At 39.3% G+C, this 27,121-nt stretch overlaps 1 protein-coding gene across 4 annotated transcripts in view; it reads left to right on the plus strand.

Annotated features, from left to right (window-relative positions):
* LOC126322318 (protein timeless) overlaps positions 1-27,121 on the plus strand; it is a 383,108-nt gene that overhangs the window by 247,833 nt on the left and 108,154 nt on the right. For all 4 annotated transcript variants that reach the window (XM_049994282.1, XM_049994284.1, XM_049994280.1 and 1 more), the window contains 3 exons: positions 4,555-4,680; positions 5,041-5,277; positions 13,461-13,587. In XM_049994282.1, the coding sequence (XP_049850239.1) occupies positions 4,555-4,680; positions 5,041-5,277; positions 13,461-13,587 (490 nt within the window). The remainder of the gene's footprint in view (positions 1-4,554; positions 4,681-5,040; positions 5,278-13,460; positions 13,588-27,121) is intronic.

Consider the following 27,121-nt stretch of genomic DNA (forward strand, 5'->3'; position numbering starts at 1 on the left):
CCTGTTGTGAGGAGGAGTGGAACAAAGATGAAAAAGTGGAGGGATATGACTCACCAGAGAGAGTAGAACTTGATAGAAAGAGAGAGGAAAATGAAAAAGTAAGATCATAAAGAAACTAAAGGAAACAATGAGGCAATACACACATACCCACACACATCTACCCACCCACCAACCAACACACACACACACACACACACACACACACACACACACACACACACCAATGAGCCAAAACATTATGACCATCTGTTTAATAATGTGTTGGTCCACCTTTGGAATGCAATACTCTCCAGATTCTCTGTAGAATGGATATGACAAGTCATTGGTGAGTTTCTGGAAATACAGGGTGTCTTAAACTTTTTGGATCAAATTGAAATATGTGACAATGGGTCCACATCCAATTACATTCAGACACTGAGATAGGAAACCAATGCTCAGAAATGCATATTTATTATGTTATGAATATACACAGTGTACACCAATTAACAACAGCCTAGCTCATAGTAAATGTTCAAAGTGATGATCACTAGTCATAATGCATACTCGGCAACAGCACATGAAGTTGTAATGCATTCTCTCAAAGATTCCTGGTGTCTGTTGAACTAGGGTTCATGCAGCATGGACCATAGCAAGCAGGTCTTTATCCATTTCTACAGTGTTTCTTTCAATGGTGTCTTGACATAACCACAGAGCAAGAAGTCCAGAGAAGTGAGATCCAGTTATCACGCTGGCCATGGGACAAGACCTTCTCTCCCAGTCCAGTGATGAATGTATGTGTTGTTCAGGCACCCATGGACATTAACATTGAAGTGGGCAGGTACACTGTAATGTTGAAAACACATCCTTTCACAGACAACAAGGGATATGCTCTCCAAGAACTGTGGCAGCACATCTCTTAAGAACACCAGGTAACATTGACCAATCAAATGCAGAGGCAGAAAATAAGGTCCTGTTAGGTGATCCTCGACAGTGCCTACCCGTACATTGACAGAGAACTGTTGTTGGTGATCACCGATGTGGGTGGTATGGGGATTGTCCTCACTCCAGACATGGCTGTTGCTGTTGTTGAAATCATCATGGGTGAATGAGGCCTCTTCCATGAACAATACAAGCTGTATGAAGTTCAGCACTGCAGTAGATAATCCATTCACAGAAATGTATGCTGGGCTCAAAATATGTTGGTTTTAGTGTTTGCACATGTTCTTTTTTTGATAAGGGTTTAATACATATTCCACTAGTGCTCTCCACACTGTGCCCTTCGAAGTGTACATTTTGTGTATAAGTTGACAGATGCTTATTGCTGGGTGGTTGGCTACATGATCCAACACCATCTTCTCAAAGTCTGATTTTCAGGCATATCTCAGGTGAAAACCTTATCCAGCTCTCTGTAGTGTGAATGACCCTGTCTCTCGTAAGTTGATATCCATGGAGTTAAACATCTTCCAGTTAAGACGACACATGTTGGGAAAACGTTTTCTGTATAATTCTGTTGCTCTGTGGGCATTACATCATGTCACACTATACATTAAATACATGTCTGCCAACTCTATCAATAAGTTATGAACCATCTTTGACTACACATCATGCACTGTACAAGCTAACACACTTCACTATGAACATATGACAAGCTGTCTGATGCAATGGACTACTGACACCAGGGATAATGGTGATCATGTGGCTCAGGTTAATGTGCCAGTGTCATGCTTGCAGTTGTCACATGACACACGTGCTGTGAGCCAAGTTGTGTACAGTATGATTGTTTGGTGCTCAGGGATGTATGCTGTTTATCGTCTGCTGCCTATTCCAGTGTATGATAGACACCCATAATCTTCATGAGAGTGAGGCAGAACTGCATGGCCTGTTGCAGTACACGCATAGAGACTTATGATAGTCACTTTGAACAATCACTATGAGCTTTGTTGTTGTGTCCTGTGTATGTCCATAACACTATAAAATGCATTTCAAATTGTTGATTCCATATCTCAATATAATTGGTTGTGAACACATTAACACCTGTTTCAGTTAGATCCAAAAGGTTTGAGACACTCTGTATATGGCACCAAATGTGTATACCCAGGACACAAAAATTCTCTAGGATTATTCCACATTCAGTTATCACTTTTATGGGCGTATATATCGACAGGTCATTTCTGCACTAGATTGGGCAAAATTTCATTATGCAGCAGTAGCTGTCAAAATACATCTTTAAAAATACCATACATACCCAAAATATAGCAAAAAATACAGTTTGAATAATATATCTGCTGGGATAATATGGCAGATAGTTGAAATTATGTTTCGAATGTTTATTTACAAGACTTCATCCTATAACTGGCCGAATCCTTGCTAACGGAATTTATTTTGTTCATTTAATAAAATTGGTTTTGTTGGTTTGTTGGTTTTTCCTCCTATCTTGCTTTTGTACTACTGGAAGCTTTTCATGGATTTTACTGTTCACACAAAAGTTTCACTTTTAATTTACTGTTGCCCCTGAATATGGGGCTGAGACTCAGAAATTAGGTTGTGCAAGATGTAAATAATACAAATTTTGTACAACTATAGCTGACATTTCAATTGTGAAATTTACATGACAGTTGTGGATGTCACACTAGCAGAAATTTATTTCCCTTAATGACTTCGAAATTAGATTTGTTGATAAATTCCCTGATATAAAAGAGAAAATACTGTATTATTAGCAGTAAGGCGGCTTCCTCTTTCATTTCTTAGCCCCAATCCATATTCACCTACTACGTTTCCTTCTCATCCTTTTCCTACTGTTGAATTCCAGTCACCCATGGCTATTAAATTTTCGCCTCCCTTCACTACCTGACTAATTTCTTTTATCTCATCATACATTTCATCAATTTCTTCATCATCTGCAGAACTAGTTGGCATATAAACTTGTACTACTGTAGTAGGTGTGGGCTTCGTGTCTATCTTGGCCACAATAATGCGTTCACTATGCTGTTTGTAGTAGCTTACCCTCACTCCTATTTTTTTTATTCATTATGAAACCTACTCCTGCATTACCCCTATTTGATATGAATGTAATTAACTTCCTCAGAATCAAAAACTTTCATTGGGTTGGCAATAGCCCAAGTAAAGTACCGAAATCCTATTTTCACATATATACAGTCACAAACGCAGTAAAATACTGTCACAGAGGATTTTTCCAGACAGACTGAAATTTACCATCATCAGTCCCCTTTACAAGAAAGGTAGTAAGATATTAATAATTATTAAAAAATTGTAATACTTAGCTCTTTCTTGAAGGTACTAGAAAATATTACGTATGCAAGAACCATAAAAATCTCCTTCAAACTAAGAAACTTATTAAGCCCCAATTTGGATGCCAAAAGGATCTCTCCACAGAAAATGCTGTTTTTCAATTCACAGATCAGAATATAGGAAATTTAAATAACACAAAATATTGCCAGCTGTTATATTCTGTGATTTGTCATATGCATTTGATTGTGCTGTTCATAGTATTCTCCTAGAGAAGTTAAGATGTTATGGTATTGGAGACTTTGCTGATAATTGGTTTCATCCTATCTAACTAAAAGGATGCAGGAATGACAAACTAAATGCCTTATCCTGGAAGTGAATCCACCCCCATTCTCATTGAGCAAACTGTGCTGTTTGATCCTCAGTGACATAATTGAGAACTGCTTAATTTTTCCAAAATTACTATTTTGTTTTTTGTAGAAATATACTGATAGCTGAACCCAAGCAACAAAATTGCATTATCACACATATAATGTATATATATCTGTAACCAATTTCTCATCAGATCAAAAGCCATTGTACATTACTAAGTAGAATCAACCACTACAAGCAACATCTGTAAAGCATAAGTACAATGAAATATAATAAAAAAAGACAATTACCTTCTAAACATCAGTTGATCCTCCTCTAAACTAAACTAAATACATATGTAACTTTACACAGAACACAGTGAGCTGTCCATACAGTGATAAAGTTAAAGTGTGTTTCATATTTAAATATAGCATTAGCTAGAATGTACATCCATAAGTTCCAATGTTCTAATAAAATACAAAAGAAGTAGTTAATAATGTACTCTTTTACTTCAATTTTGAGTATTTGGGGTTTCCAGTTTGTGGCCTGACACCCGCCAGCCACCTTTTAAAGAGGTCAGAATATAAAACTCTTTCTGAAACCTAGTCAGGGAACAATTACTTAATTGAAATTATTTTGTGTCTATTATTGTGGTTGTCAGATTTACATTTCTTCCTAGATTAAGTTATTAACTGAAAATACCATTAGGAAGTAAATGTATTGGCATATCAATGTAAGAATCCAAAAATCTGTCCCGATCCTGCTACTCAATTTCTGATGAGTTTATATCCCATAAAACTGCATCAAGTATGTGATAGAGCTATAAAAATAAATGACATGATAAATATTCAGTCATTTGTGAATGCATCTGTATGGCATAACTTTCATCTTAGAAATTTCTCTATTTGATGATTCTCAGTCATTTGAAAAGCTACCTTTGATGTATGTGCCTAATAGGTTTATATTTTTTTGTGTCAGACCAGTACATCAGAAACTACATTCAATGCAAAAGTTATGGTATAATTCCAAACCAGCACAACTGATGAAGGTAGATCAGAAAGAATGGAGAAGAAAGAAGCTGGTAAAAAGAAGTAAAACAAACATGTGAGTTGCAGACTTCCTATGTTATTGTTGAACATTCTTGTATTGGATTTCTCTACTATAGATTGTCACCTGTTTATGATTATTTTTTGTTATTTATTAATACATACTCAACAGAAAGAAATCATCGGTATTTTGATCTAACAAGCAGACTTTTTGTTCAAAGAATATTTTATTGATAGTTAGCAATTTTTGTTATCTCTATTCTATACCATCAAGAGATTATAATAGTTTATGAGACATAGTAATTCCAAGTTACCAGAAATAATTAGGCCCAATTTCCTGTTTTCAATGGCTTACATCTGATGCTTATGAAATGCATTGCATTTATATTTTTATTATAACTGACCATTGACTTTTCAGAATGAATATGAAAGCACTACTTCATCATACTCCTACAGATGAAGATATCTCCAATCTCCTAAAGGAATTTACAGTGGATTTCCTTTTAAAAGGATATGGATGCTTGGTGCAAGAATTATTTATACAGCTTCTCTCACCTAAACAGTGCATACAAGTTGATACATCACACTTCTTTTGGCTAATTACATACTTCCTGAAATTTGCAGCACAATTGGAATTGGAGTTGGAACATGTTAAGTAAGTGTACATTATGATTAATAAAAAATTTAATCAATTCAACTGTAATAACTCTTTAATTCTCACAATTTTGATCACACATTTTATACAGAGCATATTTTAGTGTGAAATCAGTTACTGTAATTGTATGGAAGAAAAATGCTATTTTAATTTGAACAAGATCAATTCTTTGTCAAAGCCAGAGGCTAAGCATAAACTCACGTGTGTACACCGCTTTGTGTGTGTGTGTGTGTGTGTGTGTGTGTGTGTGTGTGTGTGTGTGTTGTGTGTGTGTGTGTGCACATGCGTACACTTCAGCTATGTGAACTGGCTAGAAAGGTACCAAATAGGCCTGCAGTGTAGAAGAGAAGCATAGCCTGGCAAATAACATAAATTCATAGCTGAATAGAATGGAACAGAATAGAAGATTATTGTTTCACAACACAAAACTTTGTCACTCACTCACTGAACAGTACAATCATCTAAACACACAATTTTTTTACAGTTTTTTTTAAAAGGTAATTTGGTGCAACTTATATTAGAGTTATCCAATGTAAGAACAGCATGTATTTAGTAAGCTGAGTGATAGTGCTTGAAAAATCACTCCTTGATCTATGAAAAGTAGGCCATTTAAATAACAGAATAAATACATCCAACATATAATACCTGTGAGCAATGAACAGATCAGGAGATGTGATACTGGGAAGGAGAACCATCCCTGATTGATAAGCAGCAGCTCGTAACGGGGAAGACTCCATAACCATGTACACATTACAATGCGAGAAGTAGGTCCTACAAAAATTCAAAAAATAAACTGTCACTGCTGCTGCGAACAGAGTCACTTGTTGGAAATAGAGCGCTGTTAAGAAAACATGCAGGAAAGTGCACAAAATGTCCATATAAAGTTATGAGCTCTGGTTGCAGTTCTACATTGGGCAGTTGTTGCACCTGCAGTACTGATGCTGGTACTGGGAGATGAGGTTGTCCCATGTGCTTCAGCTGCTATTACATCCTGGAAGATGCAAGTGGGCTTGACGCAATTAAAAGAAATGGTTGTGGTCTTGTCATTTCCTGCAGTATCCAATGCCTGCACACCTCTTCTTAAAACACAGTGTGGACCAGTATAAGGCGTTTATAATGAAGATTTCACACTATCCATTATTATATGAGAGCAACTGCTTATATCATAATGCATGTAACTGGGTGGCACACCATGCCTGAAACCTTTGTGAAGATGAATGTGAGCAATATGGTCCCTTAGACAATGTGTCAATTCTGGTTGGTTTTGAGCAGATGGTTGCAGAGAATGTGCATCAATAAATTCTTGTTGGAGGCGTAGTGCTTCACCATAAACAAGTTCTGCTAACAGTGACTTTATGGCTATTTTGCACATGTTCATCAGATCAAGGAGAACTATTAGGAGAGTTGTCATCCAGTTTGTCTCATGATACGAGTGTAGCTTAAGGGACAGGTGCCATTGCTTGATTGTGCCAATACTTGCTGAATGATTGTTAGTGTTTTTATGGTGCACGTATCTGCAGAATTTTGTGAGCTGGGTGAGGAAGTCAGACTTAAAATTGTTGGCCACAGTCGGTAGTAATGTGCAGTGAGCAACCAAACCTAGATAACCAAGCTGATATGAAAGTGGAGGGTAATGTTTCTGTGGAAATATTGTATAACAACACCACTTATGGCCAGCAAGTAAACCAATCAACCATAGTAAGCAAATATTATTGGCCATTTGATGGAGGTACTGGTCCTATAACATCAGTAAGCATGTATGCGGAACATAAAGTTGTGTCAGGGAAATGACCGACTGGCACATGCACTATGCTATGTTGACATTGCAAAAATATACATGTACTCTCATGACAGTCTTTGTACATCCCAGGTCTGACCAAACACTTTTGATACCTAGTGATATGTTGAACAAACTGCTGGGTAACACAAGTGTTGTAGGCTGTTGAAGACTTGTCTGTGAAATGCAGCTGGTAGGAATGAATGAGATCTTCCCTGATAGAGATTGCAATACAACTTGACATCTTCTCCAGGAATGGTGACAAGCTGCAACTATAATGCATTGTTTAGGGAACTCTATAGCTCCTGGACAACTTGTCATGCCTGTGTGGGTTCTATGAAATCAATAGGCCTTGACACACTGTTGACACGTAGAAGCAGTTAGCAACTGCATTGTCAGTTCTGGAAGTGGCGTTGATGTTGGTGATGAAATGAGCTATAAATTCTAGGTGGTTATACATATGAGGTGAGCAGTTATTGCTGTTCCACTTGAAGGTGTAAATCAATGGCTTATGACCCATGTAGATGGAAAATTCTCTTGCTTCCTCTGTGGCTGAAAGCACTTGACTGCTTCATACATGGTAAGAAGTTCTCAGTCATAGCCACTCCATGTCTGCTTTGATGGTGACAGTTTCTGAGAATAGTAAGCAAATGATTGCCATCTGCCACCTTAAAATTGTTGTAACTCTGCACTAATAGCTGTCTGACTTGTGTCCACTACTATCACTAAGTGTGCATCAAGCTTTGGGTGTGCAAAGGACATTTCTTTAAAGGTGTTTTGGTACAGTAACTGCAGGATGACTTCAGTCTCTTCTGATAATGGTAGGTAGCCTGCAGAAGGTATCTGATGGCCAAAGAAAGCAATCTTGGGTTGCCAAACATGCATTTAGATGTTCAAGACTTCATCATGTACTGATATAAACACTTAAGCACTTTAATAAGATGAAAAGAAAATTGCAGGCCTTCCAGAACTGAATCGATAAATTCTAGCCGTATCTGAGCGGCATTTCATAAGCCAAAAGTCATTTACGTACTTTCAAATAAGTCAACATAGTGATAATCACTGCCTTTGTTTCTCTTCCTCTGCTACCAGAATCAGGATATAGGCTCTGTCACAATTGAGTATAGCGAATATGGTTGCACCATGCAAGGTGTAATTATAGTCCCACCATAATGACTCAGGGTAGTGATCTGGGACAGTCCTGGTGTTAAGCACATGATCATCTCCACATGTTTTCCATGCTCCACACTTCTTACCTACTAGATGTATAGAGGAGTACCAGGGGCCACTTAGTGACAAACTTGGCTTTAGTGATAATCAGGTGAATGGGTGCCAAATGCATGACACTGGTGGACTATCAGTAGTTCTGACATGGTGCACTGTACTATGTAGCAATTGTTTAGGCAGTCCTACAAAGGCTGCCTGGTGTATAGACACCAGGAAATGGCCAGCATCAAGTGGCTTCATGGATGCAAGATAGTGCCAGCTGTGTCCAGTGATCATGGCACCCTTCTTACTGCAGTGGATTGGCGCAGTGGAACATTCCTGTTCTCTTCATGTGGAGATGGTGAAGCCATTTTGATATGTAAGCAGTTGCCATGGCAAAGGTGGCAGCCAAGGACACAGCATTCCTTTTCCCTTTGGTAGAAGGTGGTGTAGCCATCTCAGTTTGTAGATGGTGACCACAGCAGAGGGAACAGCCAAGCACATGGCACTCCTTTCCACGTGGAGGAGGCAGCATAGCCGGCTCGAGAAGAGGACTGGAAAACAGAGGCACCAGTGAAGAGAAGAGGCCAGTGCTCTGCCAGCAAGAGACAATATCAGAGGATGAAGGAGACATGGTGTAGCACGAAGGTGCCTGCGGGGAAGAAAACCTGGTGCTTGAGAGAAAGCAGACATCTAAGGGTGGTTGCACAGAGCCAATGCTGTGAGTGGAACATGGGCAAAAGGTATGAAGGAGGGCGATAAGTGGGCCACGTGCACATGCGGTTGGCCTTGGCGGACCAGTGGCCAGTGTGTAATGCACAGAGCTCTAGTGAAGGGTGTGAAGTGGGCACATGGGCCAGTGGCAAGGGTGGAGAGCAGTGCTGAGGCCAGCAGCAAGAGTAATGGTGGTCCTTGAGCAGATAACAAGAAGCTCTCGGTGTGGGACCACGAGATGGACACCATCTGAAAGAAAAAGGTTGTCTGGTGAGGAGGCCTCAAAAAACAAAAGGTTTGCAAAGACATAGTTGAGAATGTCATCGAATATTCCAAAGGCCTCAAGATGAGGCATTGCCGATCCTAAACTTTCATGAGAGATGCACAGGAGCGCAAGCAGTCCACAAGACCATCAGAGAGAGCCATGAGGGAGGACCAAGGCTGGTGACCAGGAGGGGGTGGCACTTGGCAGGGTTCCACCAAAGCCACAGCAATGGATGATGCTGAAAGAGGAGAGAGGCCCAGAGCACTGATAGCAGAAGAAGTATAAGCTTTGGCAGCAGCGAAAGGAGAAAGGAAGACCATGAAACAGACATCAGAAGGCCAGGACTGGATTGGATAGAGAAGGAAACTGACCAGGCCAGTGCTGGAGGTGGCAGTGGCTACCAGGAGGGTGGCGATGGTCCCACAAGTGCGAAAACTGGAGGCACCGATGTGGGAGGAGGCACAATAGTGGGTAGGGGCACCACTTTAGGTGGAGATGTCATGCTGGTGGAGGCACCATAGTGAATGGAAGCACCAGGATACAAGGAGGTGCCAGATGGTTGTAGGAGGCACATTGAGAGGCACCAGAGAAGGCGTGGGAACCATGTCAGGAGAAGCCAGAGCAGGCCATGGTCCTGCACCATGAGCTGTATCAGAGGCACCAGAGAGTTGTAGGACACACATTAGGATGCTCTGGAATCTATGGGGCACTGCGTCAGGAGGTGCCGGAGCTGTGGTAGGAGATGTGTTGGGCAGTGCTGGAGCAAGTCTAAGAGCCACACTGGGAGGCACCATGTCAAGAGACACCATCTTGGGAGACACTAGAAGAGCTGGGGTGGATGAATCTGAGGGATCAGCATAGTTTGTGAGTATATGAGAGGCCAAGTGGGTAGGGCAAGTGTTGAGGTGGCCAGGGGAGAAGCATCGGGAAGAGTACAATTATGTACTAATTGGTCCAGTGGAGTCAGGAGGACGAGCCAAGGGTCCAAGACCACATTGAAGTCAGAGGAAAGTGGGGATAGAGACATGTTGACTTACACCAGGAGGGCATTAGGGTAGCTTAGGTGCCATTGGAGGAGCTTTGAAGTGCGAAGGAAGTGCCAAGCATGAAACAGAAGCTTTTTTGTCCTGGCTGTAGCATGTGGGGATGTTGGCACTGGAAAAGCACTGAAGCAAATGATTGGTATTCTGGTTCCAATGGAGCAGCTACTGACCTCACAACTGGACAAGCTGTGAAAGTGAAAGTTCGGTTGCAGAAGAAGTCATGCGAAAAGTATATGCAAAGAATGTTGGTTGAATGAGCATGGAGGCACACTAGTGCAGAAAGAGACCCACCTGGGTGAACATAGATACTGGAACGAAATTCTGAAGACACAAGAAGAATGAAAAGTGTACCCTCATTGCCAGCTGAAGTTCCCATTGTGGGCTGATGGATGTAGAAAAGAAATAGTTGCCCATGTGGCACTGAACAGCAGGTTTGGTAGTGCTGTGTAGTAGACTCATCGTTTACTCAGAATCAGACTGCTGGAGAACTGCAGGCAACAGTCCTACAAAGGCAGCCTGGTGTACCAGTACCAGGAAGTGGCTGTCATCAGGTGGCTTTTGTGATGTGAAATAGTGCCGGCTGTGTCCAGTGATTGTGGTGCTCTATTTACTGCAGTGCGATGCGCAGTCAATTTGAGTAGTGCCAACTGCTGGTGTCTGGCTGTACAGCAACCCACAGGGCAGTGGTGTATGCTGGGTGTGCCTGGTCATTAGGGACTAGCCATACATGACATTCCTCTTCCATCTGAAAGGAGATGGCGAAACCATCTCATTATATAAACATTGGTCATGGCAGAAGCAACAGCCATGGATTGATCTTCTATGGTTTCATCCTCTGTCATTGTCAGTACCACTTTGAGACAACAGCCTGCTGATATGAGTACCCAGTAACTGAATCTTTGCCACTAGAGAGTCATAGTCAGAGTGCACAACTGCTGCTGTTTTTTACTGCTGCAAGGCTCTGTTAATGAACTAATCTGAGAAGGAGTGATGGTTTCTCAAATTCTGTCCATGAGCTCTCCCTCATCATCCAATGGCATCTCCGTTTGGGACACCACTATTGCGTTAACCTGCGGTGGTAGGTGATTGTGCCAAGTGGTGTTCAACAAAATTATCTGAACACTGCCGGACTTACAGTTTGTGGTCTCCAATATCCTCCTGCATCAGCACTCTTTGAATTAATTCTATTTTGAGCTTGTCAAAAGAATTTGCCACTGGTGTCCCATACTTCCACAACAAAGCGGTGCTCTAACTGGTTCACTTCTGAGGAAAGCTTTATTGAACCAGCTATGATGTCAGCATAGTAAATACTCACTTCAACACAATACAAGGTTATGCAGCCAGCGTCTAAGTACGCCCATCGCTAATCTTGAAACTGCTGGTTCATGTGTCATCTTGTGAAATTATTTCAGATTAGAATTGTGGTTTTCTTGTCAGCTTAAAGATAGCATCAGGATCACCACTTGTTGGGTGGAGCTAGAATTAGGCCTGGCCAACCTTTGAATAGCTTGTATTTGTTAACTCAAGTGGCAAATAACTGTTGTGATCAATGAAAAATAGGAACTTTATTTAACAGAATAAACACACTCCACATGTCATAACTCTGAGTAGTGTACAGTGTTGGAGACTTTTGTACCTGAAAGTTGAATTGTACGTGCTCATAACAGGGGAAATATCCGTAATTACAAGGGACATTCAGTAAGTAATACAAAATTTTTTTCTGAAAACAGGTTGATTTTATTGATGATTCCAATACACAATATTATTCCCCACACCTTTGGCCACAAAATCCTGTGTTCAATGCAACAGTCTTTCATCATTCAACTGTGAGGGCCCGTATGCTCGCATGGTACCACTCTTCTGATCCAATGTCTTGCTGCATCAATAACCTCCCTATCATCCATGTACTGTTTCCTTCAAAGTGCACCCTTTATTGGGCCAGACATATGGAAGTCAGAAGGTGCGAGATCCGGGCTGTAGGGTGGATGAGGAAGAACAGTCTATTGAAGTTTTGTGAGTTCCTCTTGGGTGCACAGACTTGTGCAAGACTGTACATCACCACGAAGAAGGAGAAGCTCATTTGCATTTTTGTGGTGATGAACACACTAAGTCCAAAGCTACAGCAGTCACAGCTGTGTGTGGCGTGATGGACAGATTTGTGTGACCTTGTTGCAATAGTTACAGACACCTTGTGCAACAACTCACTGCGATTTTATTATCTCCCAGGTCTTCATAGACGTTCTGCAAGCTCCTATGAATATCTGTGATGCTTTGGTTTTCTGTCAAAAGAAACTCAGTGACAGCTCTCCACTTGAAATGCGCCTCTATTACAGACAGCACTTTGAAGGCTATATATAGTGACACAACCTATCGGAACTTCATGTAACTGTAGGGGCCATAGTGGGAATATTCCATGATGTTCTACAAAAAATTCCCCAGTTTTTCGATGAGAATTGGCCACGAAAAAAATTGTTGTAGTGCTTATTGAATGCCCCTGGCATGTATGCATCACAGTGTAAGAAGTACATAATGAAAAAATAAAATCAATTTGTATCAATTTGTGTCCAAACCCACTATACTGAGAGATATGAAATCATGAAATCAGTATTGTCTGAAGCAAGGGATATTGACTAATAGCAAATGCATGCAAAAGAGCCACTTGCTGCCAACATCTCAAAACCCTTTCACCATTTGCAACTATTCTGGGATGCATCTACTCTCTTTCTCATTATGTAGCACAGTAGTGCAAAATTCTTTGCCCTTCACAGTTGTACAAAATAAACGACAAATTTATTGTTAAAAGAGTGTTGGTACCTTACTTGAATCTTCCACTTTTCTGTTGTACACCAGTGTATATCAGATGTTGTTTGTTTGATAAAATATTTTAAGTGCTCTGTAACTTGTCTGTAATGTCACAGCTTGCATATTACGAAGTTGTAGCAAAAGCAGTTTAATGTTTTTGAATCATAGTATTTGCCATTTTTTGCATTACTACAAAACTACTAGAACTGTGAACAGTAGTGTAGTGCAAATTTAGTGAAAAGTTTAAATGATTTTTTGTAAAATTTATTATTTATCAACACTTATCCACTAAACTCCACTGACAATCAGTGATATGTAATTTCTTGCACCTAAATTTTATCTTGTATCTTAGACGAAGAACATATTATATTTTCAGTGTGGTCCTGTCCTCTAGAATTGTCTCGTACTTGACTTATGAAGGAGTAAATCTGTGTGAGGAACTGGAAATTTGTTTTCCTCAAGAGAGTGCTGATGTCAAACCATCCATTCGTAGACTGCATCTGGTAAGTAATGCTGAATACTTGTAAGCTGAAATTGCTATAGGGAAATAACAATGTTGCATATGAATCTTCTCATGCTCAGTAAAAGGCTAGTATGTACTGTTATAGAAATTTTAACTGCTCTCAGAAAGGTAATGCTAAGCTTTCAATTTCTGCCTCTGTCTATGAGCAGAGCAGGTGTAGATCTTACACACAACAGAATTAGCGCAAATAATGGAGATGCTGAGTCGCAGAAGGACACAACAAAAATACTATCACAAAATAAGCTTTCGGCCAACAAGGTCTTTGTCAAGACACACACACACACACACACACACACACACACACACACACACACACACACAATCACAACTCATACACACATGACCTCAGTCTGTGGCAGTTGTGGCTTCAGCTGCCATAGATTGTGGTCATGTAGATGTGAGTTGCGCTTGTGCGTGCATTCGTGTGTATTGTGTGTGTGTGTGTGTGTGTGTGTGTGTGTGTGTGTGTGTGTATCTGTCGTCTATTTTTGACAAAAGCCTCATTGATCGGAAGCTTATTTTGTGACAGTCTTTTTGTTGTGCCTATCTGCGACTCAGCATCTCTGCTATATGGTTAGTAGCAACTGTCATTTTTATCATATTGTTACATTCCATCCTGCATTTTCCATTGTGTTCACATTTAGAAACTTGACTAAAATTCTGAAGCTCGGAATACATCACAGGACACTCTCGCCTTAACACTAAACTGGTTCTCGGCTAACAAACTTCTATATAATCCAGAGAAAACTCAGCATCTGCAGTTGGGACTGCCTAATGAGGTAGAACCAAAATCCGTAAAACTGCTTGGAATACACATTGATTCCAAACTTAGCTGGCAACCCCATATCAACCAGGCCTGCAAAAATTTATCGAGGGTATCCTATCTCTCTGGAAAATGTCTGATCTAGTGAGTAATAAATATCTCAGAACAGCTTACTTGGGACTTTTTCAGTCTCATATATCTTATGGGCTGTTACTATGGAGCCACTCATGTCATGTCATTGATGTACTACTGATGCAGAAAAAAGGTGCTACAAATAATGTGCAAGGTTGGTCCAAGGGAACATTGCCGTCCCTTATTCATCAAAATGGAAATAAATGACAGTGATAAATCTTTATATTTATGCATCACTGATATATGCTAAAAAGAACAGAACAAAATTTAAAACCAGAAAGAACATACACTTACATTACACCAGAAACAAAGACAGTATTGAGATTCCTAGACATAGGCTGACAAAAACAGGCAACTCTCACAAAGTGAACTGTTTGAAATTATTTAACAAATTACCACATACTGCACTCAATACACTTTTCAATAATTTTAAAAGTAAACTGCACAAATGGTTAATAGACAATCCATACTACAATCTCACAGAATTCATGGATACTTGTATCATAAAAATTGAGTTTTAAGTCTACGATTCCAATACTGTATATAGATTAATGAAGCATAAATAATTTGTACTTGTAATGTAAACACTCACTAATTTAGTAACTCCTCATGTATCTTGATATAATTGTAATGCCTATTTCACTGCATGTGGTCAGTGGCAAATAAAGAATCTGAATCTCTGAATCACCAGTACAGTGTGCACTGAAATAAACACTTAAAAATGATAGAAACTAAAATAACAAATCAAAACTTGAGTCCATATCTCTCACTTTTGTGGCAGCTATTCTTTAGTAGTGTTATCATCTACTGCGAATCTTTCAGTCTAAGTCCCCATAGTGTACAAAAGTCAATAATAACATGGAAGTTGTTTTATGTACATGCCACTGGCAATTCCAAGATGTCATTTCAAAACTTATCTTGAGTTGTGGTCGTCATTTCCCACAATATCTATATTTATACAAGCGCTAAACCTTCCCAGTTATGAGTAGACTACATATACAGCAACAGGCATACAGATTACATAATTCATTTCCTACCCTTTCTGTTTGATTTGCAGATGGTATCAGTGAATAATGATTGTTGATACCCCTATTTACGAGCCCAAATTTCTCCACCTTGACTTTATGATCATTAAGTAATATATATGTTAGAGGAAGTGATATATTTCATGACGCATTTGGAGTTCTCCCAGTTTTGTAAGACTCTTCATGAAGCACAACACTTTCCTTGTAGCATCTCCCACTAGAGTTTGTTGAGCTTACATATGATACTCTCATACTGAATACACAAATTAATGGTGCTTCATACAGCTTTACTTTGGCTATTAATCTGTCACTTCCACTGGTACGGTCCAAAGTGTGATGAATAATACTCAAGAATTGGTCAAACGAGTGTTTTGTCAGCAACATAGTGGCACAGATGTGCAATTCTGTACTTTTGTGTTGATGGTTAATGCATAGAAAATACACTAGAAGCATCTTCACATTTAACACATATAATTGTATCTGTATACGGCACAACAGACAGTGATATCACAGTGTTTTGCACAGGCCTCAGAGAAAATCATCCAACATGTTTAAAAATGGTCTGGATAGAAGATTTCAATTTTTGAAGACATAAATACTGACATAAGTCTACATACACTTAAGCAACTTCACCTAATAACATGCAAAGATCATGATGTCCTGTATTCTGTTAATAATAATTTGATAAGGCAGTTTCCTTATCTTGATTATGTAATTACAAATGTTCAAAAAACTGTATGAACTATATTTTTCAGTATTTATTATTTTGTCAGATCATAAAGGTACATGGTTAAAATTGAAAACAAAAATTAGGCTTCTGAGTGATATAGGACACCACACACAAGTCACAGTTAAAGATGACAAAATGCAATTATATTCTCGAAAGTGCTCGTTTTGAAGGTGAGCTTATGTTATTTCTGCATGCCCTCTCACATACGTTTAAAATCTGTTGCCTGAAGGTAGCAAAATAAAGTAAAGGAACTGCCACGAAACATAATCTCACACCTATGTGTAACTGGTTTACACCTGATTTTATAAATGCTTAGAACTCGAGTGATGATTTCTTATGACAAGTAAAAAAATATGATGTTGAGAAAGCTAGATACATAAAATTAAAGAGCAAATATAAATCAGAAATGAGATTAATCATTTGAAGGCAAATGATGCTTACATGAATAACCCACAAAATAAATGTAAAACTGTTTATTGTTATCAAGACTCATATGCACAGAAGTAAAGGTGTGATGATGTCACACCATGACTTCAGTAGTTACTTTATTAAACTATTGCAGTAACAGTGCTCATTTTTCTTAAATATTGTACCACACAGTTTCTTCTTTAGTGTTTGTGATAGGAATAACACAGATGACACTGAAAAAAGCCAGAAATATGACATCATCCGTAATAAAATAATGTTAGTAAGTTCCCACAATATGCTGGCGATGTAGCTCCAGATTTTAAATGGAAAGAGGTAAAAGAAAGCAACATTAAAATAGCAATGGCTAAATTACCAGTACCAACTAAATGTTCTGGTCCTAAGGAAAGTACAATACTGACCGGCTGCTGTGGCATCATGAGTCATCATTTTGATGTGTTTGAGAGGCATAGGGGTCAGTGCACTGCTCTCTCAACAGTTGATACCTTTCCGGAAATTGCAGTCACTAGTTCACATTCATGTAACTCCTCAGTTTGAGTTGAGACTGAGTACACATCCTGCTGAGGGAAAATCCCTGGCAGTACTAGGAATTGAACTCAGCTACTGCTGTGTCAGTCAGATGAGCTGAACACTCAACTACAGAGATGGACAAAAAGTCACTCAGAATCAGAGGATGTATATGATATCTTCAATTTTCATGTGTATACAAAATTTAATATAAAATGCCAGTCACTAATTCAGGGGATACTTGATGTTGTTGTTGTAGTCTCCAGTCCTGAGACTGGTTTGATGTAGCTCTCCATGTTACTCTATCCTGTGCAAGATTCCTCATCTCCCAGTACCTAATGCAACCTACATCCTTCTGAATCTGCTTAGTGTATTCAACCCTTTGTCTCCCTCCATGCTGCCCTCCAATACTAAATTGGTGATGCCTTGATGCTTCAAAACATGTCCTACCAACTGATCAAGAATCAAGAATTTTATTCACTGTAGATCATTTTACAATGATATTGGCTTCGTCATACAAGATGTACTAGTACATCCCTTCTTCTAGTCAACTTGTGCCACAAACTCCACTACTCCCCAATTCTATTCAATACCTCCTTATTAGTTATGTGATCTACCCATCTAATCTTCAGCATTCTTCTGTAGCACCACATTTTAAAAGCTTCTATTCTCTTCTTGTCTAAACTATTTATCGTTCATGTTTCACTTCCATACATGGCTACACTCCATACAAATACTTTCAGAAACGACTTCCTGACACTTAAATCTATACTCTGTGTTAACAAATTTCTCTTCTTCAGAAACGCTTTCCTTGCCAATGCCAGTTTACATTTTATATCCTCTCTACTTCGATCATCATCAGTTATTTTGTTCCCCAAATAGCAAAACTCCTTTACTACTTTAAGTGTCTCATTTCCTAATCTAATTCCCTCAGCATCACCCAACTTAATTCGACTACATTCCATTAACCTTGTTTTGCTTTTGTTGATGTTCATCTTATATCCTCCTTTCAAGACACAGTCCAAGTCCTTTGCTGTCTTTGACACAATTACAATGTCATCGGCAAACCTCAACGTTTTTATTTCTTCTCCATAGATTTTAATACCTACTCCAGTTTTTTCTTTTTTTCCCCTTTACTCCTTGCTCAATATACAGTTTGAATAACATTGAGGAGAGCCTACAACCCTGTCCCACTCCCTTCCCAACCACTGCTTCCCTTACATGTCCCTCGACTCTTATAACTGCCATGTGGTTTCTGTACAAATTGTAAATAGCCTTTCACTCCCTGTATTTTACCCCTGCCACCTTCAGAATTTGAAACAGAGTATTCCAGTCAACATTGTAAAAAGCTTTCTCTAAGTCTACAAATGCTAGAAACATAGGTTTGCCTTTCCTTAATCTAGCTTCTAAGGTAAGTCCTAGGGTCAGTATTGCCTCACATTTTCCAATATTTCTACAGAATCCAAACTGATCTTCCCCAAGGTTGGCTTCTACCAGTTTTTCCATTCGTCTTTAAAGAATTCACGTTAGTATTTTGGAGCTGTGACTTATTAAACTGATAGTTCGGTAATTTTCACATCTTTCAACACCTGCTTTCTTTGGGATTGGAATTATTATATTCTTCTTGCAGTCTGAGGGAATTTCGCCTGTCTCATACATCTTACTCACCAGATGGTAGATTTTTGGCAGGAGTGGCTCTCCCAAGGCTGTCAGTAGTTCCAATGGAATGTTGTCTACTCCTGGGGCCTTGTTTCGACTTAGGTCTTTCAGTGCTCTGTCAAACTCTTCATGCAGTATCATATCTCTCATTTCATCTTCATCTACATCCTCTTCCATTTTCATAATATTGTCCATAAGTACATCGCATTGTATAAACCCCCTATATACCCCTTCCACCTCTCTGCTTTCCCTTCTTTGCTTAGAACTGGGTTTCCATCTGAGCTCTTGATATTCATACAAGTGGTTCTATTTTCTCCAAAGGTCTCTTTAGTTTCCCTATAGGCAGTATCTATCTTACCCCTAGTGAGATAAACCTCTATATCCTTACATTTGTCCTCTAGCCATCTCTGCTTAGCCATTTTGCACTTCCTGTTGATCTAATTTTTGAGACATATGTATTCTTTTTTGCCTGCTTCACTTACTGCATTTTTATATTTCTTCCTTTCATCAATTAAATTCGATATTCCTTCTGTTACCCAAGGATTTCTGCAAGCCCTCGTCTTTTTACCTACTTGATCCTCCGCTGCCTTCACTATTTCATCCCCCAAAGCTACCCATTCTTCTTCTACTGTATTTCTTTCCCCCATTCTTGTCAATTGCTCCCTTATGCTCTCCCTAAAACTCTGTACAACCTCTGGTTCTTTCAGTTTATTCAGGTCTCATCTTCTTAAATTCCCACCTTTTTGCAGTTTTTTCAGTTTTAATCTACGGTTCATAACCAATAGATTGTGGTCAGAGTCCACATCTGCCCCTGTAAATGTCCTTCAATTTAAAACCTGGTTCCTAAATCTCAGTCTTACCATAATATAATCTATCTGATACCTTCTAGTATCTCCAGGCTACTTCCATGTGTACAACCTTCTTTCATGATTGTTGAACCAAGTGTTAGTTATGATTAAGTTATGCTGTGTGCAAAATTCTACCAGGTGTCTCCTCTTTGATTTCTTAGCGCCATTCCATATTCACCTACTATGTTTCCTTCTCTTCCTTTTCCTACTATCGAATTCCAATCACCCATGATTATTAAATTTTCGTCTCCCTTCACTATCTGAATAATTTCTTTTATCTCATCATACATTTCATCAATTTCTTTGTCATCTGCAGAGATAATTGTCATATAATCTTGTACTACTGTAGTAGGCGTGGTCTTCGTGTCTATCTTTTGCCACAATAATGCATTCACTATGCTGTTTGTAGTAGCTTACCCGCACTCTTATTTTTTTATTCATTAGTAAACTTACTCCTGTATTACCCCTATTTGATTTTGTATTTATTACCCTGTATTCACCTGACTAGAAGTCTTGTTCCTCCTTCCACCGAACTTTACTAATTCCCACTATATCTAACTTTAACCTATCCATTTCCCTTTTTAAAACTTCTAACGTACCTGCCTGATTAAGGACTCTGGCATGCCACGCTCCGATCCATAGAACGCCAGTTTTCTTTCTCGTGATAACGACATCCTCTTGAGTAGTCCCCGCCCGGAGATGTGAATGGGGGACTATTTGATCTCCAGAATAATTTACCCAAGAGCACACCATCATCATTTAACCATACAGTAAAGCTGCATGCACTCAGGAAAAAGTACAGCTGTAGTTTTCCCTTGCTTTCAGCCGTTCGCAGTACCAGCGCAGCAAGGCCATTTTGGTTAATGCTACAAAGCCAGATCAGTCAATCATCCCGACTGTTGCTCCTGCCACTACTGAAAAGGCTGCTGCCCCTCTTCAAGAACCACACGTTTGTCTGGCCTCCCAACAGATACCCCTCCATTGTGGTTGCACCTACAGTACGGCTCTCTGTATCGCTGAGGCATGCAAGCCTCTCCACCAATGGCAAGGTCTATGGTTCATGAGGGGGGGATACTTGATAGTGACTGTTTTCATCACTAAAAATGATGATTATTATATCTACACCTACTAAATTCCATGCAACCTGTCTTGTGCCCTTACTTTCAAAAGTAGTTATGCCATATGTGTCACTATATGTCTGTAAACTCTGTTCTAAGTAACTCACACTGATTTGAAACTTTGTCAACAGTGAAAGCAATTGAAGACATTGTTTCCTTTAGATGATCCTCATTCAAACAGATATTATCTCCTATTGAGTTGCTTGTGCATCTCAGAAAGGCATTTGGTTCCATCATTCACTGAATTCTACAGGGGGAATAGTTCTGCTATTACTGGGTTACAGGTTTAGAACATTCTTTTATCAGACCATATCTGAGTGAGAGAAAAAAAAGTATAGTTCAATAGTTTGAGATAACATGTTCAGATGTCAAAAAAATGGGGTTTGTCAAAAGCTCTTTACATTTTATAATCTGTGTCGATGACTTGCTTAGTATTATATTGTGTAAGTCCACACTCTATGCAGCTGACACTACATTTGTTACAGCTGGAAAAGACTTAATAGTGTTATAAATGCAAAGTGGGGATCATCTCACAGGAACCATAATGTAATATATTAAAAACAAAGATTCCAAGACTTACCAAGCGGGAAAGCGCTGGTAGATAGGCACAGTAAATAAAACACACAAACACACACACAGAATTTCTAGCTTTCGCAACTGACGGTTGCTTCTTCAGGAAAGAGGGAAGGAGAGGGAAAGACGAAAGGATGTGGGTTTTAAGTCTGCTTGTGTCTGTGTATGTGCGGATGGATATGTGTGTGTGTGCGAGTGTACACCTGTTCTTTTTTCCCCCTAAGGTAAGTCTTTCCACTCCCTGGATTGGAATGACTCCTTACCCTCTCCCTTAAAACCCACATCCTTTCGTCTTTCCCTCTCCTTCCCTCTTTCCTGAAGAAGCAACCGTCGGCTGCGAAAGCTAGAAATTCTGTGTGTGTGTTTGTGTGTTTTATTTATTGTGCCTATCTACCGGCACTTTCCCGCTTGGTAAGTCTTGGAATCTTTGTTTTTAATATATTTTTCCCATGTGGAAGATTCTTTCTATTTTATTTGAACCATAATGTAATGTAGAATTAATTATTTGGTGATGATGAAGAACTATAGAAATTCTCTTCAGTTTGTCTATTAATGGTGAAGCAATGAGTATGCTTCTGCTAACTTCTTAGAATTCATTTTGGCATGAACTTACCCGAGAGCAATCATATCTGTTATATTTGTACACATGTTGTGTATTTATTACATAGTTAGTGACAAGCAATTGCTCAATGCATACTATGCCTTTTTTGTTAATCAGTTAATAGATGGAGCTCTGCTATAGTGAGTTACTTTGAGGAGTGAGGGGGGGGGGGGGGGGCAGACATGAATATGGGGACTAAAAATACCAACAACTATGTCCCTCTTTATTCTAAATTATTTGATACGCAAAACACAGAGAATTGTGAAATGTGTCAATATGTTCATCACCACGACACATATCAGAAATAGTAGACTGGCATTCTGGCTAGATTGGCATTCTGGCTGCTGCACTGATTTGAAACTTCCTGGCAGATTAATACTAAGTGCCAGGATGGGACTCAAATATGTAACCTTTGCCTTTCACAGGCAAGTGATCACTCATATCCTAGATTCCAAACTCAACAGAAGTTCTCCTGCATACCTTTCAGGACTAGCATTCCAGGAAGAAAAAATATAGAGAAGACGTAGATTAGCAGCTGAAAGCTGTTTCATGCCTGAGAGTTTGATTCCATAAGGAATCGGGGGGAGGAGGGTTACTAGTTTGATATAACTGAGGAAGTAGCAGCTTTCTTTGTAATTTGTTTGCTGTTGTAAGTTCGCGTAGTGTGAAGTAGTATTCTGACTGAATCTTCCTCCCTGTGTCCAAGATATTTCTCTTTTATATTCTTTATTCCAGAAGTACTAGTCCCACAACATATGTAGGAGAACTTCAGTGAAGTTTTGAAAGTAGGAGATGAGGGGGGCATTAATGGAAGTAAAGCTGTGAGGGTGGGTTGTGAGTCATGCTTGGTTAGCTCAGTTACTAGAATGGGCCTGCAAAAGGCAAATGCCTATGTTTGAGGCCCAATGTGGCACACAGTTGTAATCTTTCAGGAAGTTTTCAAACTCAAAATAGCTGTGCATACGTGGGTTGTTGTTTGTTTAACACTTTGCTGGCTTTTTGCTCTCTTATGTAACAAATTATCTTCAAGAATTCACCGTGATGTTCTTCTTCTGGCCATTTCTACTTTTTAAACTTCTCCATGAATCATCGTCTTGGTTTTGCTGTCCCAAAGACAAGACGATATATTGTCATTTCTTCTGTCCATATCTTGTAAATTTTCCCTAATTTCTTCTAACAAACTGATTTTGACCTTCTTTAAATTAATAGTGTGCTAGTCCTTTTTGAGTTTATTGTTGTTCATCCTTTTAATATGAACATAGAATCAGTTACTGTTGGTTATCTACCTTGAGCTTATGGGAATTTAATTAAAGTGAATTACACCAGTTGCATTTTGCTTTTATTTATAAAGCATCTTCTGTGGTTATTGGTGTTTCTTTATTTATTCTTCTTCTTGCCCCCTTGCTAGCAGTGGTTGACAGTGAAAGATTTTGATTCGTGTATGCGCTTGGCAGTTTTTGCCTTTCTGCAGTGTTTTTTGTGCTGCATTATTTATACTTCACGTTTGTAAATTGAACTAAAGTTGTGTGTGTTTCTTACTCTGTACAGTCCCATAAATATTTGATGAGATTCATGTTGAGTGATCTGGGTGGCCAAATCATTCATTGAAACTGCCCAGAATATTCTTCAAACCAATGGTAAATAATTGTGGTCTGGTGGTTTGGTGCATCGTCATCCATGTTTTTTTTGGGATCAGGAAGCCCATGGATGGCTGCAGATGGTCTCCAAGCAGCTGAATGTAACCATTTACAGTCAATGATAAGACAGTTGGACCAGAGGAACCAGTCCATTCCATGTAAAGACAGTCCACACCATTATGTAGCCACCACCAGCCCGCACAGTGCCTTGTTGACAACTTCGGTCCATGGCGTCATGGGGTCTGCACCACACTAGAACCATACCATCAGCTCTTACTAACTGAAACGGGAACTCATCTTAGCAGATCACAGTTTTCCTGTTATCTGCGGTCCAACCGATATGGTCATGAGCCAACTAGAGACGCTGCAGGCAATGTCATGCTACTAGCAAGGGGACCCATGTTGGTCATTTGTTGCCATAGCCCATTAGCATCAGATTTCACCGCACTGTCCTAACAGATACTTTCATTGAATCTTCCACATTGATTTCTGTGATTATTTCATGCAGGGTTGCTTGTGTGGTAGCAGTGACAACTCTACGTAAATTCCCCAGCTATCAGTCGTTAAGTGGAGGCCGTCAGCAACTGTGTTTTCAGTGATGAGAGGTAATGCCTAAAATGTCTGAAATTTGGTAATCTCTGCACACTCTTGACACTGTGGATCTTGGAATATTAGATTCCCTAACAATGGACTGTCCCATGCATCTAACTCCAACTACCATTCCACGTTCAGAGTCTGTTAATTCCAATCATGCTGCCATTATCATGCCAGAAACCATTTCACATGGGCACCCAAGTATAAATTACAGCTCCACCAGTGTGCTGTCCTTTTATACCTTTTATACCTTGTGTGTACATCCTGCCATCAACTGTATATTTGTATATCAATATCTCATGAGTTTTTTCACTACAGTGTATGTTTTCTTCTGGCGGGCATATATTTTCCTAAAAATTTTTCACTCACATTTTTCAATTTCTACAAGTTCAACAGCAGTGGTCCCTAATACGTTTACTACATCTGGTAAAAGAACTGTCTTGTATGTCAGAATTTTCCATTGAGCAGTATAATTTTTGACTATAGTAATTTTGCATGATTCAGAATGCCTTTTGCAGTTTTACAGCTCTTTGTAAGTTTGTTTTACAGCTCTTTCTAAGTTTTTGTTACTGTCCAATGCTAATGATAATATGAGCTCTTATTCTGTTTGAGAGAGGATACCTGTAAAATCACTCCGTATTTCATCTTTAATAGAATTTTCCAGGTGTATTAATGCCATTTTCTGTGTAATAGGTATTCTCATGAGATATCTGGATCCCGGCCTTTTCCATTATGTTATGTAGAATTTCTGTGGCATATTTAGTTTCCTCTTCAGTCTTAGTGATGACTGCTTGAAGGCAAAGCTTTTAACATTGATTTTACACATAGACCTTCTGATGTTTATGCCTTTGACATCTTTTCCCATTCTCTTATAACTTTATGCAGAACGGCGTTAAACAACAAATGGAACACTTATACATTTGTCAAAAGATTTCACCAAGGAATTTTACTTTTGAGTTTGTATTTGCAAGAGTTCACCCTTCTTGTCCACTCATGGCATTCTAGACTGCCAAAATCACTGACTATTGGCAGAGTTGTGTGCCTTCTTGAAGTCTATGAAGGTCACAGTTGTGCTGCTACATTTGTGAGAAACTTAACATCTTCTTCAAATTCTGTATTTGTTCTTCTATAATCCTACTTGGTAAACGTCCATCAGGTGTCAGTTTATTGATCCAAGTGGTTTAGATGAGCTTTAGAAAGAATTTTGTATGTGACCAGCAAAAGAGATAAGCCTCTGTAGTCATTCAGATCTGCCTTATCACTTTTATCATCAGGTGGATGTATAAATGCACATTTAAAGTCCACTGCAATCATTTCAGTGCACCAGTTCTCTGTTAAACATGTTTGTATTACTTTTATGAGTTCCCCTCTTGCCATCTTCCATATCTCAGTAATAATGTTGTGTTCACCAGAAAGCTGGCTGAAGCCAGAGATAAAATCTGCCGAAATTTTTACAAAGGCACAGACAGTGTTTAGAAAGGATAGATTGCATGCAACCGGTGGTGGCACGTTTGTCGCTGTTAGTTGTAGTTTATCCTGTAGTGAAGTAGAAGTGGATAGTTCCTGTGAATTATTATGGGTGGAGGTTACACTCAACAACCAAGCTAATTGGCTCCTTTTACCGACCTCCCGACTCAGCAGCATTAGTAGCAGAACAACTGAAAGAAAATCTGGAATACATTTCACATAAATTTTCTCAGCATGTTATAGTCTTAGGTGGAGATTTCAACTTACCAGATATAGACTGGGACACTCAGATGTTGAAGACTGGTGGTAGGGACAGAGCATCGAGTGACATTATACTGAGTGCACTATCCGAGAATTACCTCGAGCAATTAAACAGAGAACCATCTCGTGGAGATAACATCTTGGACCTACTGATAAGAAACAGACCTGAACTTTTTGACTCTGTAAGTGCAGAACAGGGAATCGGTGATCATAAGGCCGTTACAGCATCCCTGAATATGGAAGTTAATAGGAATATAAAAAAAGGGAGGAAGATTTATCTGTTTAGCAAGAGTAATAGAAGGCAGATTTCAGACTACCTAACAGATCAAAACTAAAATTTCTGTTCTGACACTGACAATGTTGAGTGTTTATGGAAAAAGTTCATGGCAATCGTAAAATGCGTTTTATACAGGTACGTGCCGAGTAAAACTGTGTGGGGCGGGAAAAACACATCGTGGTTCAACAACAAAGTTAGGAAACTACTGCGAAAGCAAAGAGAGCTCCACTCCAAGTTTAAACGCAGCCAAAACCTCTCAGACAAACGGAAGCTAAACGATGTCAAAGTTAGCGTAAGGAGGTCTATGTGTGAAGCGTTCAGTGAATTCAAAAGTAAAATTCTATGTACCGACTTGACAGAAAATCCTAGGAAGTTCTGGTCTTATGTAAAATCAGTAAGTCGCTCGAAACAGCATATCCAGACACTCCAGGATGATGTTGGCATTGAAACAGAGGATGACACGCGTAAAGCTGAAATACTAAACACCTTTTTCCAAAGCTGTTTCACAGAGGAAGACCACACTGCAGTTCCTTCTCTAAATCCTCGTACAAATGAAAAAATGGCTGACATCAAAATAAGTGTCCAAGGAATGGAAAAGCAACTGGAATCACTCAACAAAGGAAAGTCCACTGGACCTGACGGGATAGCAATTCGATTCTACACTGGGTACGCGAAAGAACTTGCCCCCTTCTAACAGCCGTGTGCCGCAAGTCTCTAGACGAACGGAAGGTTCCAAATGATTGGAAAAGAGCACAGGTAGTCCCAGTCTTCAAGAAGGGTCGTCGAGCAGATGTGCAAAACTATAGACCTATATCTCTGACGTCGATCTGTTGTAGAATTTTAGAACATGTTTTTTTCTCGAGTATCATGTCGTTTTTGGAAACCCAGAATCTACT

The sequence above is a fragment of the Schistocerca gregaria genome, chromosome 2 (genome assembly GCF_023897955.1).
Source record: "Schistocerca gregaria isolate iqSchGreg1 chromosome 2, iqSchGreg1.2, whole genome shotgun sequence".
In the NCBI taxonomy this organism is placed as follows: Eukaryota; Metazoa; Arthropoda; class Insecta; order Orthoptera; family Acrididae; genus Schistocerca; species Schistocerca gregaria.